This window comes from Nannobrachium achirus, assembly GCF_963921795.1.
Source record: "Nannobrachium achirus genome assembly, chromosome: 7".
Taxonomy (NCBI): Eukaryota; Metazoa; Chordata; class Actinopteri; order Myctophiformes; family Myctophidae; genus Nannobrachium; species Nannobrachium achirus.
The window spans coordinates 59,873,170-59,891,822 of NC_137816.1; the positions used below are offsets into that span (position 1 = coordinate 59,873,170).

General features: G+C 43.9%; 1 protein-coding gene across 1 annotated transcript in view; it reads left to right on the plus strand.

The window, feature by feature from the left end:
- LOC308288878 (neural-cadherin) overlaps positions 1-18,653 on the plus strand; it is a gene marked incomplete at both ends in the record, with an annotated part of 433,302 nt that overhangs the window by 237,832 nt on the left and 176,817 nt on the right. The window contains 4 exons of the mRNA XM_080730353.1: positions 775-1,218; positions 3,034-3,364; positions 14,005-14,098; positions 17,323-17,507. Of these exons, the coding sequence (XP_080586479.1) occupies positions 775-1,218; positions 3,034-3,364; positions 14,005-14,098; positions 17,323-17,507 (1,054 nt within the window). The remainder of the gene's footprint in view (positions 1-774; positions 1,219-3,033; positions 3,365-14,004; positions 14,099-17,322; positions 17,508-18,653) is intronic.

An 18,653-nucleotide genomic window follows, 5' to 3' on the forward strand; every position in this document is an offset into this window, starting at 1 on the left:
TTTAGTGTTTACTTTCCTGCTAGCGCAGCTACTATACGTCACATAGACGCGTCAATATGATTGGTTGGATTTAGCATGTCCAGACGCTGATAGACAGACGTTCCGATCCAATTACCTGCTACGTAGCTTGAGAAAAGGGACGGCCTTCTTCAGCAGTTGGGCTTGAGCGATCCCAGATGGATGCTGTATTGTGAACGTAACTTGTGAACTCAACAGGTTTGTTTAGGCCTGGCTCAGGAAGAGGACGTCCCTGCCATGTACAGTATAGTCCTCCACGGGCACCGTTGGAGGTGTGACAGGCCCAAGGTCTAGCAGGAAGACCATCCCTCTGTATGAAATAGGGGGTCCTCAGAGTTACTACAGGGGGTCCTCCAAATTTTTGTGTGATAGAAATCATTTTTTCTCCTTTTTTATATTAACCACTTGAACCCTAGCGTCAATATTTGGAGAACTTTAGCCAACAATAGCAGATCTACAAGTAGATCTGCTGTTTTCGGCAAAGACGTTTTGTAGAGGGGAAAAAGAGCAGACCAAGTACAGAGTGAAATGTCAACTTTATTAAGTATTGACGGTTCAAGTGGTTAAATATCTGAAAACACAGATTGACATGAATCCAAAATACAATGATGATTGTGCTGTCAAACAATGAAACTATATGGAATCTACGAAACAGTTGTGGGGGTCCCTGCTTCATCTCTCTCTCAACTAAGGGGTCCTTGGCCTGAAAACGTTGAAGACCCCTGATGTATGAAATGAATGTGGTTGTTCCGGCAGGTGGAAGACCTGGACTTCTCCAGCCTGCTGCATTGCGTGGTGGAGGTGGAGGACTACAACGACCACGCGCCGGTATTCATCCCCCACTTCCTGTCCCTGGCACCGCTCCCCGAGGACGTGGCCGTGGGGACCAGCGTGGCGCGCCTGGCGGCCAGCGACTCCGACTCGGGCCAGAACCGGGAGATCACGTACAGCCTGTTGGAGGACTCCGACCCCCAGGGGCTGTTCGCCGTGGACCAGTCGGGCGTCCTCACCGTGGCGCGGCCTCTGGACCGGGAGACGGTGGCGCAGCATCACCTGGTCGTCCTGGCGACGGACAGCGGGGTCCCGGCTCTGACGGGCAGCGCCACCGTCCAGCTGCCCCTGTTGGACGTCAACGACAACGGGCCGGAGTTTGAAGCGGAGTACAACCCCGTGGTCTTTGAGAACGTGGCCGGACCGCAGGTGAGCCAGACTTGCTCAGAGCATCTTAACGTGGCTGTAAACAAAATGGATCGATTAATGCTGCGTTTCTCAAACTGTGGGCCGCGACCCAAAGTGGGGTTGCGGGAAGGTGCCGAAGGGAACGCGCTTTGGCAACCAAAACAAGCGAGGTCATCGCGACCAATGCAAAAAAAAAAAAAAAATCTGATTTTGAGGTTGTGGTTTTAAAAGGTTTTTGAACCCCTGACCTACCAAAAGACACAAAGGAGCTCCACTCCCTACCCAAACTCAAAACTAAACTGAGATAATTCCTGTCATCAAAATACAAGTGAACATGGTTTAACTCCTAAAATCGCCTGACCTTCTCTGTTAAAATACCATAATTCTACTGAGCTTTATTGCAATATGTTTTGTTTACTATGAAAACCGGCACATCTTGTCCACGTATCTCTGTCTGTAGGTCACGCCTGACACTGTGGTTCCCCGGACACATCACTGTGACATCACAGGTGATATCACAGGTGACATCATCACCTATGTAAAAGTCCATTTATGGGTATTCCCCAGAATCCCTTTTATGCCCATATATGAAGATCTCTGATGCCATCGATATACATCACTGGCCAGATGGCCAAGACATGGCCCATATCTGTGTAGCTGGTTCAGATAGGGATCTCCATGTATGGGCATAAAAGGGATTCTGGGGAATACCCAGAATGTCATGGGAACCAACATAATCCCTTTTATGCCCATATATGGAGATCCCTGATATCATCAATATTAAGCCCATATCTTACCATATCTTAGGACTTCATATGGGAATGTCCATATATGGAGGAAGACAGCCCATATCTGTGTGGCTGGTTTAGACAGGGATCTCCATGTATGGGCATACAAGGGATGTACCATATATACAGTACATGGATCACCATATATGGGTACCAGGGGTCTCCATATAAGGGTAACTGGTCCGATATACATCACTGGCCAGATGGCCAAGAATTGGCGTGACCTGTCTCATGTCGCCCTGAGGTGTCTTAGTAGTAATATATTTTGTATTGTATTGTATACTACTATTGTCTACAATTCATCAGTCTACTACTGATGAATTGAGTACAAAAGGACCACAACAGTCAATCAATGAGCAGATGAATTATAAATAAAACAATTCTGTAAACAATCTCTCAGCCATTAGAAGCATTAGAAGCCCCTTCTTACTTGTGTAGTGCAAGACTGTGACGACAGAATGACACAATTATAAACAAACAAAATGAGTCAAGCGCATGTGACTGAACTTTCCCTTCTACTAAAAGTGATGAGGCCAAACCAGACATTGACTCAACAAGACAGTGACATGTCTTTTCACATATCACTGAACACAGTGGTGGACAGTAGCTAATTGCATCTGCATTTTCTGTGTATGGCCACTTTACTTGAATATTTGTGTATTTGTATACTTGACTTCCACTCCACTACATTTCAAAGACAAATAATTGCACTTTTGACTCCACTACATTTCTAGGAAGGTACAGTATGAGGTACATTATGAATTGACCACTTCTAAGATAGCAAAAATAGCAGTTCTATAAAATCACAACCCATTGCTATGGAACATGCTGTTAGATTGACGTTCTGCTATTTTCAATATTATTGATATTTTTTTCAAAATTTCTGGAAAATATATTTTTTTGTCTAAATGTCAATACTGCAATGCTGTTGTAAGTATTTTTTTAAGCATGTAGTTTTGCCTAAGTAAAAACATTTGAGTACTTTTTTCCACCATTGGTAAACAGTAATTCCCATATGACTGAACCATACTGCCCTGGCCTTCTGTAGGTGGTCAGGCTGAACCAGACGTCGACTCTCCTCTGGGCCGTTGACAGGGACTCCCCGGAGAACGGGCCGCCCTTCCGCTTCGCCGTCCCCGCAGAGTACCGGCACGGCAACGACTTCTACCTCCAGGACAACATGAACGGCTCGGCCACCCTGACGGCCCTGCGGATGTTCGACCGCGAGCGGCAGAAGGAGTTCCGCATCCCCGTGGTCATGAGCGACAGCGGGCGCCCGGCCAAGACCACCACCGCCACGCTGACGGTGGCCATCGGCGACCAGAACGACCACGGCCACCTCGCCGGCGAGAAGAAGATCTTCATCAACAGTCACCGAGGTGAGAATGGATCAGTGGCGTGTAAAGTAACTAAGTACATTTACTTAAAGATGGGGTGCCATGATCCCCCCCCCCCCCCCCCCCCAAAAAAAGAAAAAAACAAACATGATGATCAGGTATAATGATTAATTTAGGAGGAAGATTTTACATTCTTATTTTAAATGTATACTACATTTACTTGAAAACTTTAGTTAATAGTTACTTTGTAGATTGTGATTATTACAAAACATACATTAACCACTTCAGCCCTATACTATACATTCAGGCCATTTGAAAATAGCCTATAGCTCTACAAGCTCACAACGCATTGTAAGCTTGTAGAGCTGCAATTTTCAAAATATTTTTATACGTTTGAAAACTTGAAACGGGACATTCGGCATAATGAGTACCATTTCTTTTGTACTTTTACTCAAGTCAATTTTTACTTCGGGACTTTTACTTTTAAGGGCACAGTCACTCCAGAGTGTGGTTGGTTGTTAAGTGGATATCGATATGTTGGGTGTATTTATACAGTACGTTATATGTACCATTCCTATTTATTTATCTCCTACTTAAGTGTTACGGATAATAGTAGTCTTTATAGTAGACGACTAAATGCAGAATAGCTATATAGCTATACTTATTATTATTATTATTATCTCTTATTCTTATTTATAAACATGATTCTAAGCTTGAAGGATAGCTTTTAGGAAGGCCACTCGACAAGCCCTTTGGGGGTTTTTTGGCCTCTCCGGCACATCTTGTTTTGATTTTGTACTTGTTTATTTCTTTATAATGTATTATTTTTGTGTTTGTTTCTTTGTTTTATTTCATATGTTTTAAAAATGTGCAAATAAAAAAACCTAAAACCTAAAACCTAAAAGAGTATGGTTGCCAGTGGATTTTGCCCATGCATTTCGATGGGAACACTATTGTTCTCGGTCCGAGTTTATGGAGGAACTTTTAGCCAATGAGGAAGCAGCATTCTCGTGACGCTACCTTTATGCAGCTTCCTCATGTATCTGTGAGTCTGCCCAGTGCAGTACCACTGACTGTCCCGTACGGGCCGAAGCCAATCAGAGAGTGGCCGTCCAAGCCGTAGCCAATGAGGGACCAGTATTCTGGGTGACGTCACCATCAACAGGCGCAACCTGATATAAATAAAAAGGCGCAAGTTGGCACCTCGGCAGAGTACCAACTTACCCACCCACATACGGTACATACAGACAGCACCGATCACAGTACGTGTGCGCTCTGCTGGCGCACAAGTAGGCCATACATGGCCACGATTGCGCAAGACGCAAGTTGGCACCCCAACAGCCAGCAGAGCGTGCAAGTACTGCGTACTGCTGAATATGTAGGTATGTTGGTGTCTGTGTGTGTTTAAGCCCGTAGCCCAATCAGGGGCCAGCATTTCTAGCAACGTCATCATTAACAGCCAATGAGGGACCAGCATTCCTGGTGATGCCAGTTGTGATGTCACTGGCATCGCCAGTGGTGAGTGCACCTCGACAGAGTGCAGCTCTAGTTTGGTTTGCACCACTTTGATAAATGAGGGCCAGTATGCACAGCGCAAGTTCTGTTGGGGGACTGACTCACCACCATGGAACTGATAGTACTGACATCATATTACTGGAAACAAGGCCGGGTGTTTCTTTTAGGCAGGGTGTTTTGACTGTACTTGTGCTGTACTACATCTTTTTTGAAGCGGTGAAAGCCACTTCCAAGGAGTGGCTTTGTGTGTCCCATGTCCATATATGGTCATTTCAGTCCAGAATGAACAGGTTTTATCAAAAACAAAATGTGTGTCCCATGTCCATATATGGTCATTTCAGTCCAGAATGAACAGGTTTTATCAAAAACAAAATGTATGTCACCTCATGTCCATATATGGTAATTTCAGTCCAGAATGAACAGGTTTTATCTGTCCCGTATGTCCAGAATATGTGTGTAGTGTCCGTCCCGGTCTGATGATTGGATACTTTGAGGATTGGTCAAGCTTCACATGACAATTCGGCCCTCCAGATAAAATCATTCATTCATTCAGAATATAAAGAATGTATAGATCACAGAGTTCATAACTCTAGAACACATAGAATAAAAGTTCACCGCTTCACTTCGAACCGAGGTTTGACTTTTGTTTTGACTGTACTAAAGTCATAAAATGTAACAAAATCAACCAATCAATCAATGAACCAATCAATCAATCAATCAATCAATCAAAGTACTGACATCATAGTACTGACAAACAAACCTTTGGCATACGTAGCTACTCTGCATAATGACGCCATCACTCATCACAGACACATAAATACCCTGGTCCCATGTCCCATAAAACATAGAATCATTCACCTCCATCCAAACCAATTTACAGGTGAATTACTGTCGTGTCAACTCAGGATGTTGACCTGGACCATGCACCTGAAAGCACAGGGATCCCAACATGCTGCTGTGGTGGTGGAGAACAATGTGTACTGCTTTGAAAGTGAAGAGGCCAACCACAGCTATCAGATCGATGTTCACGTTTTCAACACAGTGTCTCTGCGCTGGGCGAAGGTGCCGCCAGGCTCCACTGGAAGAGGAGAGGTTCCCTCTAGGCGATATGGCCACACAGCCGCACTCATAGGAGACGTCGCCTACTTATGGGGAGGGAAGTACCGCTGGGTATACTGCAGTGTTCTTTATGCGTTTGATGTGGACGCCCACAGATGGTTCAGACCCAAAGTTTCAGGGACCGCTCCAGAGGGGAGGGCGGAGCACTCGGCCTGTGTCTTGGGGAAGGTCATGTTTGTCTACGGAGGACACCGCTTATTGACCCGCTGTAATGACTTGTATAAGATGGACACCACCATGATGGTCTGGTCTTTAATTAAGACCAGAGGCACCGCTTCATCAAGTCACTCTGCAACCATCATCGGGACAAAGATGTTTGTGTTTAGGGGCAACGATTCCAGGCGGGGGCTCTACTACAACGACATCAGAGTGTTTGACACAGAGACCAACCTCTGGCTGAGTACACAGATTCTTCCAGAAGAAATCTCCCACAGAGATATGGACGAGTGTCACGCAGTCTTCACCTACAACGGAGAACTGTATATATGTCATTGCTGCAGACACAACATTATTCATCGCCACGGCCATAACAGAGGCCTTGAGACGTGGTCAAATAATCTGTGGAAGTTAAATCCAGAGACCTTTTCCTGGAAGAAGGTTGAGCCCAGAGGGAAAGACCCGGGTTGTGAGATTAGAATGTGCTGCGTGGTGGGAGATCGTATCATCCTCTTTGGACAACATCATGGATGGAAATCATTGGTGATGGGATCCATACCCACTGATGAAAAAGAATCCATACCCACTGATGACTTGTACATCTTGGACTTCAGTCCTAGTCTGAAGACGTTATGCAAGCTGGCAGTCATTCGCTATGGTCTGGAGAAGTCGAAACTCCCACACAACATCAAGTGGGAATTGGCATCCATGACTACCGAAATCAACACACGGAAGAAACTGAATCCAGGTGCGTTGTGGGGGAAATTAGCACATCTTGATGTGCCAAATTTGAAACTTCACTCGATGTCCATTGAACCCTAATGTAGACCCCAGTGGTGGTGCACTCTTTTGCTCCTGCGTGTATTTTTTCACCCCGCCTGTAGTTCCAGCTTTGGCCACTATGTTCGACGGCTTCAGTATGTACAAGCCGTTCTGGGGGCTTGATTGCAGTAGCCATGTGTACTCAGAAATCAGCTGAGCAAGAAACAGGAAGTCCCAGTGGAAATTGACATTCCATACATTCCAATGTGATGATGGTGTGTTTGTGCGTGGGTGTCTCCAAATGCATTTTGCAGTTTTTTTCTCCCAACTGAGAGATGCCATCCATGTCATCTTAAGACCTGTTTTTTTTTCTTTTTTTTTTTTTCTCACATGGTGCATCCAGCTTCCAGAAAAATAAGGCCCGCTTTAGCGACCACACTATAGTTGTCCCCAGCCACATTTTTTGGGACCCTACTATTTCCAATTTTTTTGTGCAACAAATTTTGTTTCGAACTTGTGCTATGTATTTTTCTCCTTAAGGAATCGCACGAAAGCATGGAATTGAGAACTATTTAATTATTAATTATTTGATTAACATTAGAGTTTTAATCAAATTGAGTTTTAATCAAAATGCACACACCGCCTCGTGATGTGAGGGGTTTTGTGCTTGTAGATCTGCTATTTTCACTATTCGCGCGCGCGCGGAAAAAATTGCGGATATTAGCGGTTTTGTAATGTTGTTTTAGCGGATTTCTGCAGTTAATTTTGTACCCAAATGTAAAAATAAGTTACTTGCGGTTATCGGTTTCAAGTTAAAATCGGTTCGGTTCTACACGGCGGCAGAACCATTTTGGGCTTAATATAATAGGGTTTATAAAAGCATGATCTGACTGTCTTAGTCTTACCTTGGGCTGGTCAGGAGGAAATGGTTCAGTCACGCACAGTGAGACAAGAGTCCTGGCTGATAGAGCCTGAGGTCTGTGTTTTGTAGAGGAAAGTCAGGTACAAAATGATCCTCTCCATGTGATGTTTCAGGGCAAGCAGCTATATTATAATATCTACCGGTAGTCACGTCCATAGTAGTGAAGAGCTCGAACTCCATGCTTTATTTTTAACAGATGTTGTTTTCAATTTCAATACTGGCGTGTGGATATGACATCACATCAGGAGGGGAGGGGGGGGCTGCCTGGAGCTGCCAGCCTCTATCACTACCACTAGGGGGTGTTGTTGTATTCGGTCTGAGTGGATGTAAAGTTACATTACAAAAAAAAAAAAAATCAAAATGGCCGCCTGGCGGCCAGGGGTTGCACGTGCACCCTAGGACACCCCTTAAAATCGCCTATGTGTGTGTGTGTGTGTGTGTGTGTGTGTGTGTGTGTCTGTGTGGTTTACGTGCGCGTGTGGGTGCGTGTGTTTGCGTGGGTGGACGCCAGTGTTTTTTGGTGCCAAGAGGTGGTATGATCAACTTCAAAGTCATTAATCCCACTAGGGGCAATTAGTTTGCAAGCAGCTTGTAACAGAGAAACACAGTAACACACATACAGCAACATGCAAACAAGCAATTACTCCAAGTAGCGGAGCAGTTAAGGATAACAATACTTCAGTTGTGGAAAGAAGCACCAAAATGTGACAGAGTGTACCTCTTGGGTCATTCTTTAGAAAAATCACATTAGACACTTAATTTTCAAAATGGCCGCCAGTTTTAAAGATGGCTGCCTTTTCGGATATGTTTTACAGTACGCCAGCCAGTTAATATTGAATTTTCATAATATTAGAGTTGTTTTGTAGGTTTTAAAACATCCTGAGTTCATTTATTACACTTTTAAAGCAGCCAGAATAACCTTTCTGACTTTTGATGGGGTCTTTCCTCACCTGGGACCCCCCAGACAGACCCCTGAGCCTATTTCAGTAATCGCTCTGCTCCTGCTCCAGAACAATTTTAAATTAGATCTGAATAAATATGCTCTGAAATAAAAAATGACTAGCAGCAAATAACAGGGGTCTTCCATGGGGGGTCCGGGACCCCTGGGGGGTCCTCAGAGCTACTACAGGGGGCCTGCCAAATCTCGATGAGATCTTTCTTTTTTTTTTTCATTTGAAACTTTGAATGTTTTTATGTATCCTGGTTTTATGTATTGTACTTTGATGGTGTATTAGTATTCACAGTATTATTTATAAAGTTGTTGTGTTAAACAGTTATGGTTGACAGCTGTTACTGCAGGGATTGCAATAGTGAAGGAATTGCAACTACTCACTGTGGGCGCGCAGAACAACATTTCCATTTATTTCACTCACTCACTCACTCACTCACTCACTCACACACACACTCACACACTCACACACTCACACACTCACACACACACACACACACACACACACACACACACACACACACACACACCTCTTTGTTATTGTCACCCCAAAACCCTCACCTTATCCTCTTATAGAGCCCATGGTCAATTATGCCCTAAGAGATTCACTAAAATACAGTAAGAATTATGTCTAGGGTACCAAGCCGAGGGCCACAACATTGCAGGGTGCGATGGCTGTGATCCCACTATACTCCAGTGACATTTCAGATATACTAGCGTTTTTACTGGGGTTGGTGGGGGCCGGACAGAACCCCCCCCGCGGGCCTCAAATGGCCGGCGGGCCGCCTATACCGGAGGCAAGGACTTGATAAGGAATCTTCACGTGTTTGCACTTCCTCAAAATCATGTCCCTTGATGAAGGTATCGTATTATGAAGCCTACTTTGTCATACCTGATAAATTGCCCTGAGCTTCCACCAATTGAAGAAAATAGATGAAATTCAGAGAGTGGAGGGTATAGGCCGGGAGCCAATTCTGAAATTGGCACAAATTGGTACCACCCAAGGTGACCGTACATTTTTTACATTTTTGACTTCCTACATGTCTCTAGTTTACATTTTGGTATGATAACCCTTTCTGAGACCCAGCTTAATTGATGTTATCAGCCGCTAGAGTCGGTCTCCCATCGACTTTCTATACAGGAGGAAAATACCCAGAAAAGTTTTTTTTTCTGGGTATTTAAGTGGGATGTGAGGGGTCTAACTAGGGGTTTGTCATGATGCTGAATCCATTGCAGGCATTTGTTTTGCACAAAAAACATTCAGTGGGCTAGAAATGGCCTCAGAAAACAATACACGTATGGGTGAGTATTCATGTTAGTCGGAGGCCTTAGGGGTTTTTTTCTCGTGCTAATCAGTCTAAAAGTGCAAAATTCTGCACAGATGTAGCTCATGGCATGCTCTAATGATTTAGCTAGGGCGCCCGAGTCTGCGACATTCGGGGTCGCCACAGCGGCCAAATCAAGTTGGGCTCCCATCGACTTTAGTGATGAAAAGTGATGAGTCATCACTTTTCAGAGTTTTGTGGGTGCTGTGGTGACCCCGAAGGTCGCCGACTCGGGCGCCCTAGCTAAATCATTAGAGCATGCCCTGAGCTACATCTGTGCAAAATTTTGCACTTTTAGACTGATTAGCACGAGAAAAAAAACCCTAAGGCCTCCAACTAACATGAATACTCACCCATACGTGTATTGTTTTCTGAGGCCATTTCTAGCCCACGGAATGTTTTTCGTGCAAAACAAATGCTTGCAATGGATTCAGCATCATGACAAACCCCTAGTTAGACCCCTCACATCCTACTTAAATACCCAGAAAAAAAAGGTTTTCAGGGTATTTTCCTCCTGTATAGAAAGTCGATGGGAGACCGACTCTAGCGGGTGATAACATCAATTAAGCTGGGTCTCAGAAAGGGTTATCATACCAAAATGTAAACTAGAGACATGTACGAAGATGAAAATGTAAAAAACGTACGGTCACCTTGGGTGGTACCAATTTGTGCCAATTTCAGAATTGGCTCCCGGCCTAGTATGTTCCAGTCAGGTTTCTTGCCCTCCCTGCTCTAAAGGCAGTACTTGAGCTCATCAAATGTGGCTGCAAAGCAGGTTACAAGGGACGGTGCAGCTGCTCAAACAATAACCTGCCTTGCACTCCTCCCTCCCTGCAAATGCTATAGTGGAAACTGCCAACACTATTAGGGAGGACATATATAGTAGTGAATTTCTTTGGGTACAATTGACCGTGAGCTCTTTAAGAGGATAGGGTGCGGGTTTTGGGGTGATGATAACAAAGAGGTGTGTGTGTGTTGTGTTGTCAGTGTGAGTGTAGAGCAATAAATGGACATGTTAGTCTGCGCGCCCAAAGTGAGAAGTTGCAATACCTTAATTCTTGCAATCCCTGCAGTAACAGCTGTGAACCTGTCTGTCTAACACAAAAAATGTTATCTCACGATTAGGGAGTCTTACTGGTAAATAATACTGAGAATACTAATGAAAACTGTTTCAAATGTAAAAAAAAAGAAGAAAAGAAAAGTCCCCATCAAGATTCGGCAGGCCCCCTGTAGTAACTCTGAGGACCCCCGGGTCCCGGATGCCCCGTGGAAGACCCCTGGTATTTGCTACTACTAATTTTTGCTTTCAGAGCCCAGTTACAACAACTTTTATGCTTCATTTATGATCTAATTTAACATTGCTCTGGAGCAGGAGCAGAGCGATTACTGAAATAGGCTCAGGGGTCTGTTTGGGGGGTCCCAGGTGAGGAAAGACCCCAACCAAAAGTCAGAAAGGATATTCTGGCTGCTTTAAAAGTGTAATAAATGAACTCAGAATGTTTTAAAACATACAAAACAACTCAAATATTATGAAAATCGGACATTAACTGGCTGGCGTACTGTTCAGAGGCAGCCATCTTGGAAACATGGCAGCCATTTTGATTTTTCAGTGTCTAATGTGTTTTATCATAGGAACAACCCCTAAGGAGTACTTGTGAAAAGTTTTAGGTTTCTTTCCACTTGTGAAGTATTTTAGTGCAAAAATGCATTTATCTGCCCCGCTAAAGGAGCTAACATGGAATAATGTGATCTTAATCATTCTCAAGTAACAAGACAAAGTACATACATGTACTGTATGTATACAGAATGTGAGCCTTTAGTTGGCTTAGCTTGCAAGGTTCATTGCTTATTTCTAAATTATACACGGATTGTGGATTAACCTCATCCCTAGGCTTTCTTGCACTTAGCTAATCATGACAGTAGGCCTACAGTGTAGTATGTTGAGTGTAAATATCAAAAGGTGTGTTTAATAGACATTCAGGAATGCACATATACCATTTTCCCACGGATGAATTGAGTACAAAGAGGACTCCAATGGAAACAAGCCATAGACTTTCTTGGGTTTAAAATCCTCTTAGCAGACCTTGTATTGAACCGTATTTGCCCCTTTTCTTGCAATCTCTCAATCAAACACACGCACGCACGCACGCACGCACAACACACACACACACACACGCACGCACGCACGCACGCACGCACACACACGCCTCGAGAAGGCAAACAACATACTGTATTTCTAGAAACCAAATCGTTATGGCATGCTGCTAATGATGTGTTTACAAGGTTACTCTCACAAGAGTATACTGTAAGCCCGGTGCTATTCAGAGGCCCTGGCCTGAAGTGTGAGTCTGGCAGAAATACTCCAATAACATGCATTGTATACCACTGTAATCATTGTGCATTCAAACAGCATTTTCCATTACGCTCTCCCTCCTCACCAGCAGCAACAACATAATGGCTATAGCGAGGCGAAACCCATAGTACTCAGGCCTTTCATTTTCCGGGCCAAGGGCTTTCCCCAATTGTGCTGGGGCTAATCTATTCACAACGGAAGGAAAGAAGAACATGGGGGTACACTACAGTGAAAATGCTTTTTCCTCCTGTTACATTAAACATATTGTGCTGCATCAATTCTGAAATTATGATATGCCTGCCAATGGCATGAGAAATTGTTTCCCCCCTTCTGAAACGTTTCAGAAGGGGGAAAAAAACAAGAACATTATGTCTTGAGTATTTAGGAAAAGTCGTGGAAGGGGAAATTTCTGAGACCTTCACGGGGAGAGTTACTGCACTTTGCGATCTCAAATCGGTCAAAATGACCTGTTAGTCACCCGTGTGTTAACGCTTTGAATGGAGGAACACAGGACAGTCCCCTGGAAGGCTTTCTGTTGGATATCATACACGGTGGCGGTGTCTCACGGATAATTTCACATGTTGTGAATATACAATACTTATATATCATCTGTATTTTATTTAACTTTTTTTAGTTGGGATGCACCGATAACGCCAGATATCGGTATCGGCCGATATATGCCATCATTGCCATCATCAACATCGGTATCGGCAAATACAGCTTTTAAATTAGCCGATGGCAGTAACCAATATTTATCTGTTGTTGTTAAGCATACATTTTGTCCTGGCTAGTGTTGATGTGTCGGTTGGTTATCTGCAGCCTACCAAGCTGATTCTGAACAGTTATTTGAAGATTTATGTTTTCCTGGCACAAAATGGGAAAATAATGACACCAAAAACTAAATAAAGAAATATCGGTATCGGCTAAATTGGTGGTGAATCCATAATTTTTAGAACTGTATATATTTTTTTGGGATTGGGCTGAAAATATCGAATAATTCCCGGATCTCTGCATGCACTCTATAATTATGTGGCTGTTTACCTTGCTGTTTGTTGACTATGTTTCATGCTTCCACTGCTTCTCTGATCTTGCACTTGTACAGTATGTCACTCTGGATAAGAGTGTGTTAATTGTAATAGTAAATTGAACCATTGTGTTCTTTTTGCCACAGCACTGTACTGTATATAATTATGCTATATGCACTCATTTTCCTTACTGATAATAACATAACTCACCTGTTTCCTTGGAGATAACCTTGTTTTTCTCGTGGTTTGAAAAGAACTAATTGCTCCTGTATGAGGGCGTACTGTTCCCTGCAAATGCTTTAGCGCACACATCTTACACAATCACCGGCAAACAGTATCCTCATTCAGAGTGCGAATTCCTACTGCGTTGCACACCCAGTCTCACGCACACATGCACGTGTGTGAGTGTCAGTGCGTTGTAAACAAGCATGCACGCGCGCACACTCACACAACAGGTGTCAGACAATGTGGCTTTTGTTTAACTCTTTGAAACTCCACGTTCATTATGCATTCATACAGTCACTCATTGCTATGGCGATGTCTTCTCCATCCTCAGGCCGTATGCCAACCACTGTCCTGGGGAAAGTCTACTCTCCGGACCCTGATGACTGGGATAACAAAACATATGTCTTTGAAGGACACGTAACCAAGTAAATACTCCCTCAATTTATTTACACTCTCTGTTGTCTGTATGTAGCCCTGTTACTTTTCCTGCCTTTGTTCCATGGGTCCATTAGTCTTGCGTGGCCATGACTGTTGCCTCCTACAATTCACCCTTTGTCAGCCTTCTGGTTGGTCCCTGACTGACCAACCAGCAGGCTCTATCTGCCTTGTCCCGCCCTGGTTCCGCCTCTTTTATGTTGAATTTGCTAAAACATAGTTTTTGGAGAAATAAAAAGATTTAAAAACATGCTGAGTCATATACTGCCACTGAGCAGCTCCATTTTACTGAAACCAAGTTTGAAATTAGAATTGAACACACAGAATAACAATACGAAGCAACTGAATTAAAATGGTAGTGGATGGAGTGTCCCACCGAGTGTCCCATCAAGACACAGCAACCAATGGGTGTGAAGAGGGGAGGGACAACGGGCGGGACTTGACAAAGGGTGAATTATCAAACACTTCCGGTCATACAGTCTGGAGCAGTGGAAGCTCTGATCACGAGTAAAGGGGAAAGCGGAAGCCCCGCCTCCCCTCCACTTCCGTTTTGTCAGTCGCGCAAATGTATCCTAATATCAGGGGTTTTCAAAGTGGGTGACGGGGCACCCCGGGGTGCCGCGACGGCAGTCCAGGGGTGCCGCGAGATCATTTCATAATATTTGGAATCTATTTGGACAATATTTAGTATCATTTTAAACTTGAAGTACAACGTTATTTTCAGTCAGTTCTAACCAAAATGGCTGTTATGTCAACGTTTTCCTCGCAACATAATCACTAAATTATCGTCACTGTCGGGCAGAAACCTCGTATCTCCAAGTTTCAAATGTGTACTTCTTTTGGTAAAGCAAAGCCCTGCTTCATCATACAAGACTGTCGCACAAAATGAGTGAAAACAACAGCGTTGTGTGCATCGGCTGTTTTCACTAGCATAGTTAATTTTATAGATAATTCATACAAAATGAACGGTTTTGGACATAAAAGGTTTCCACCCGACAATGATGATATGCTATAAATATAAGGTGCTGGGAGTGAAAATTATATTGTAGGGGTGTCTCGGATTAAAACAAATATTCATGGGGTGCCCTGAGACAAAAAAGTTTGTGAACCCCTGCTGATATAAATCAAAATCATCTAAGCATACAGCAGCAGAAATGGAAATGTAAAAATGCCGAACAGAAGCCACCTTGCTTTCGTTACTCGGATTTCAGGAGGTGTAGTTCCAGACTCTTATGTAGCATCCGGAAATCGTGGAATAGTTGTCTGGCTACGCAAGACTATGCGTCCATCATCATTCCTTACAACACAGCTCCAACCCCGCCATGGCCTCCTTCTTTAACCAGTTCACATTTGGTTCATTTGTTTGATGATCCTTCCATCCATTTACTCGGTTCTTTTCTGCTCATGCGTTTACTTCACAACCTATTCATCTTCTGGTCTACCTCTTGTCTACCTCTCGTCTACCCTTCCTCTTTTCCGATGTCCTATGTGACCAGTTATCTGAAATTTGTCCTCCTTTCCTCTCTCTGTTTCCATCTCCGCCACAGAACCCCACCCCACCCCACCCTCCCCTCCCTCCTTGCCTCTCATCTCCTTCCTAAGCTGACATGTGTGGCTCAGTGGCCTTGATGTGACACACACCTGGGTCTTTGGTCTGGGCTGGGCTCGAGATGAGCTGTGGAGATTGTGACAGGGCGTGTTTGAGGCTGCTCGCCTTGAGATCTCTCTTTTTTAAAGGTAGTAGACACATTAAGTAGATACACTGTCAGTCGCTCACACAAATGCCAATGTGTGCACGTGTGCACCCGCGCGCACGCACGCACACACACACAAATACATACGCGTATCCGTCAGAACATTACATGTCAAGTGAGGTGACATTTTTCCCTGCAACACCGTAACTTTTACTTTTTTAACTTTGATCTTGAAATTACTAACTTTCCCCCTCTCTACGCTCAAAGTTGTACCTGCATGGGGTGGCTGGTTTATAAATATATCAGTAATTAATATTTATATGGTTAGCTCCTATCTGTCTGAAACATGAGTAGGCTTGACTAGCATCGCTATCGATGTGTTAACATTGTTAATCTTTTCACGCTACTCTTACTTCTCACAAAGTTGAATCTGTTATCATTGTGGCCTCCTTTTTCTTTTTGCACCTCAAAATGAATCTATTAATCTAGTATTATTACACCCCCGGTTGGTTCCTACTGAGATAATGAAGATGTATGGCATCTAGATTGTATGTTATAAAATACTGGCTTACGTACAGTAGCACACTACACATGGACCAATTTGACAACAGACATTTTGACAGGTAAGAACACAGCAGAAGGTAACAACACTGATTGTGGCTGTGTTTCATTTAGGGTCTCACCGTGCCAGCATGGGCAGCTCCTCTACGGCACCATGCTGGCACACAGAAACATACCCACAATTAATGTTATTACTTTCAGCTGCCATCAAAACGGGAGCTGTGAAACGGGTCTATTAGCATACTATTATACCATTGGCAGTGTGTTCACATCAGTATTCAGAAGTGCTTTATTTGCTTAACGCGGGGTTCGTCCAAATAATTTTGCTTTTGGCATTGGTGAAGCCCCGGTTGATTTTGCAGGGCTGTTTTAAAGTGGCCTTCTGTTGATTTTTCGAGCACGAGCGGCGGTTGAACCTTTTGAACACGGCGCACATCACACGCTGGGCTCCTCTGGCCCGATTGTGTCTCAACGAGTGGTTTGGTGTTTTGATGTGCCAAGGCTCTGCCTTTGATTTCCACTCTAATTAAAACCCCAATGAGCTCATCTTAGTGTTGGAGACATATCCACCGCCACGTTGAAATCACTTTCCTCTCCTGTCATGTCTGCTGTTGGTCTGTGTTGTTCATTTTCCTTTCCCTGTTGCTTCATTCACCCCGACATGTTGTCCTTCCTTGTATTCCTTGTTTGTCTTTCTTTTTCTCCTCCTCGTTGTTTTATTATTATCTGTTTCTCTCTGACCCTTCGATTACCATGTAAGTGTGGTTTAAGTGTGTGTGTGTGTGTGTGTGTGTGTGTGTGTGTGTGTGTGTGTGTGTGTGTGTGTGCGTGTGCGCGTGTGCGCGCGCGTGCGTGTGCGTGTGCGTGTGTGTGTGTGTGTGTGTGTGTGTGTGTGTGTGTGTGTGTGCGTGTGTGTGCGTGTGTGCATGCGTGCGCGCATGTGTTTTCTTGCCCCTCAGTTACTTCATCCTGAACAAGCGGACAGGCTTTTTGATCATCAAGGAGAACACGCCGTCAGACACCTACCGGTTCCAGGTGCGCGTGTCTGATGGAGTGTGGCCCGATGCCATCTCCACGGTTACGGTGTACGTGAGGGAGCTGCGCGATGAAGCCATCTTCAACTCAGGATCCATTCGCCTTGCGGGTACAGTGTGATTGCCTGGGCACAAAGACAAAAACAAATGCACGCACACACCGACCTGTAAACAAACCTAAAGAATCCATGAAGCTGGTTTTCACACCTTTCACATCAGATAAGAGCACATTTCCCCTAGTTTCATTAAGGGCCATTCACGCTGAGCACTAGGCCTGACCTCGATTAGTCCAATAGTTGACTAATCAATCAACAGAGTCTTTTTTTATGTTGTTTTATTGCCCTAAATATGATATGATATGATATGATATGATATGATATGATAAAGAGAGGTAGGCATATTTGTTGGTAAAAATGTCTTCTATTTGTGGTGATTTCCTTGAGTTAGATGATTATGAAAAACTTAAGATAAGGTTCGGGAAAGGAGCTTTTATCGTGGCAGATTTTATTTCTCAAGCTTGGGAGAGAAGACAGAACACTGTATAATTCCGAGCTGTACTGTAAACATGAATGTATTATGTGAATATACCGTAAACATGCCGTAAGCGTGAAGTGGTGTCTTATAAACCCATGAGGGTTGGACACTTTGTGTGCAGGACACAACAACAACATAATCAGTTCATCAAATGTACGTACATGTAGATATAGATTGGTTGGAGCGCCTGCACAGTGGGGTGCGGAACTGAGAGGAACACATAGACACATAGACATCAAAGGGGGCTTGAGCCCCTGCCCTTTTATCCATCTGTAAAAAGTGCCCTCTCCAGACCATGAATGCAGTTTTTACTATGGTGAAAGAAATGCAAATGCCCTCTTTCCGTGCCATACCCGAAGACAGCATTTAAAAGAATTGCCTTGTCCAAACTCTCTTGAACTTGAATCTTATGTTGAAAGAACTGCCCTCTGTATTAATCCATGCCGATGCCGTACGCCACATCTCCAGTATTGGCTTAATTATGCTTAGTTCAGTGTGGTATCAAACACCAAAAATAGCTGACCTCCAAGCTCACAACTCGTCGCAGCAGTTCTAATCAAAATGACTGTTATCTCAACGTTTTCCTCGAAACATAATCACTAAAATATCGTCACTGTCGGGCAGAAACCTTGTATCTCCAAGTTTCAAATGTGTATGTCTTTTGGTAAAGTAAAGCCCTGCTTCATCATACAAGACTGTCACACAAAACTAGTGAAAACAGC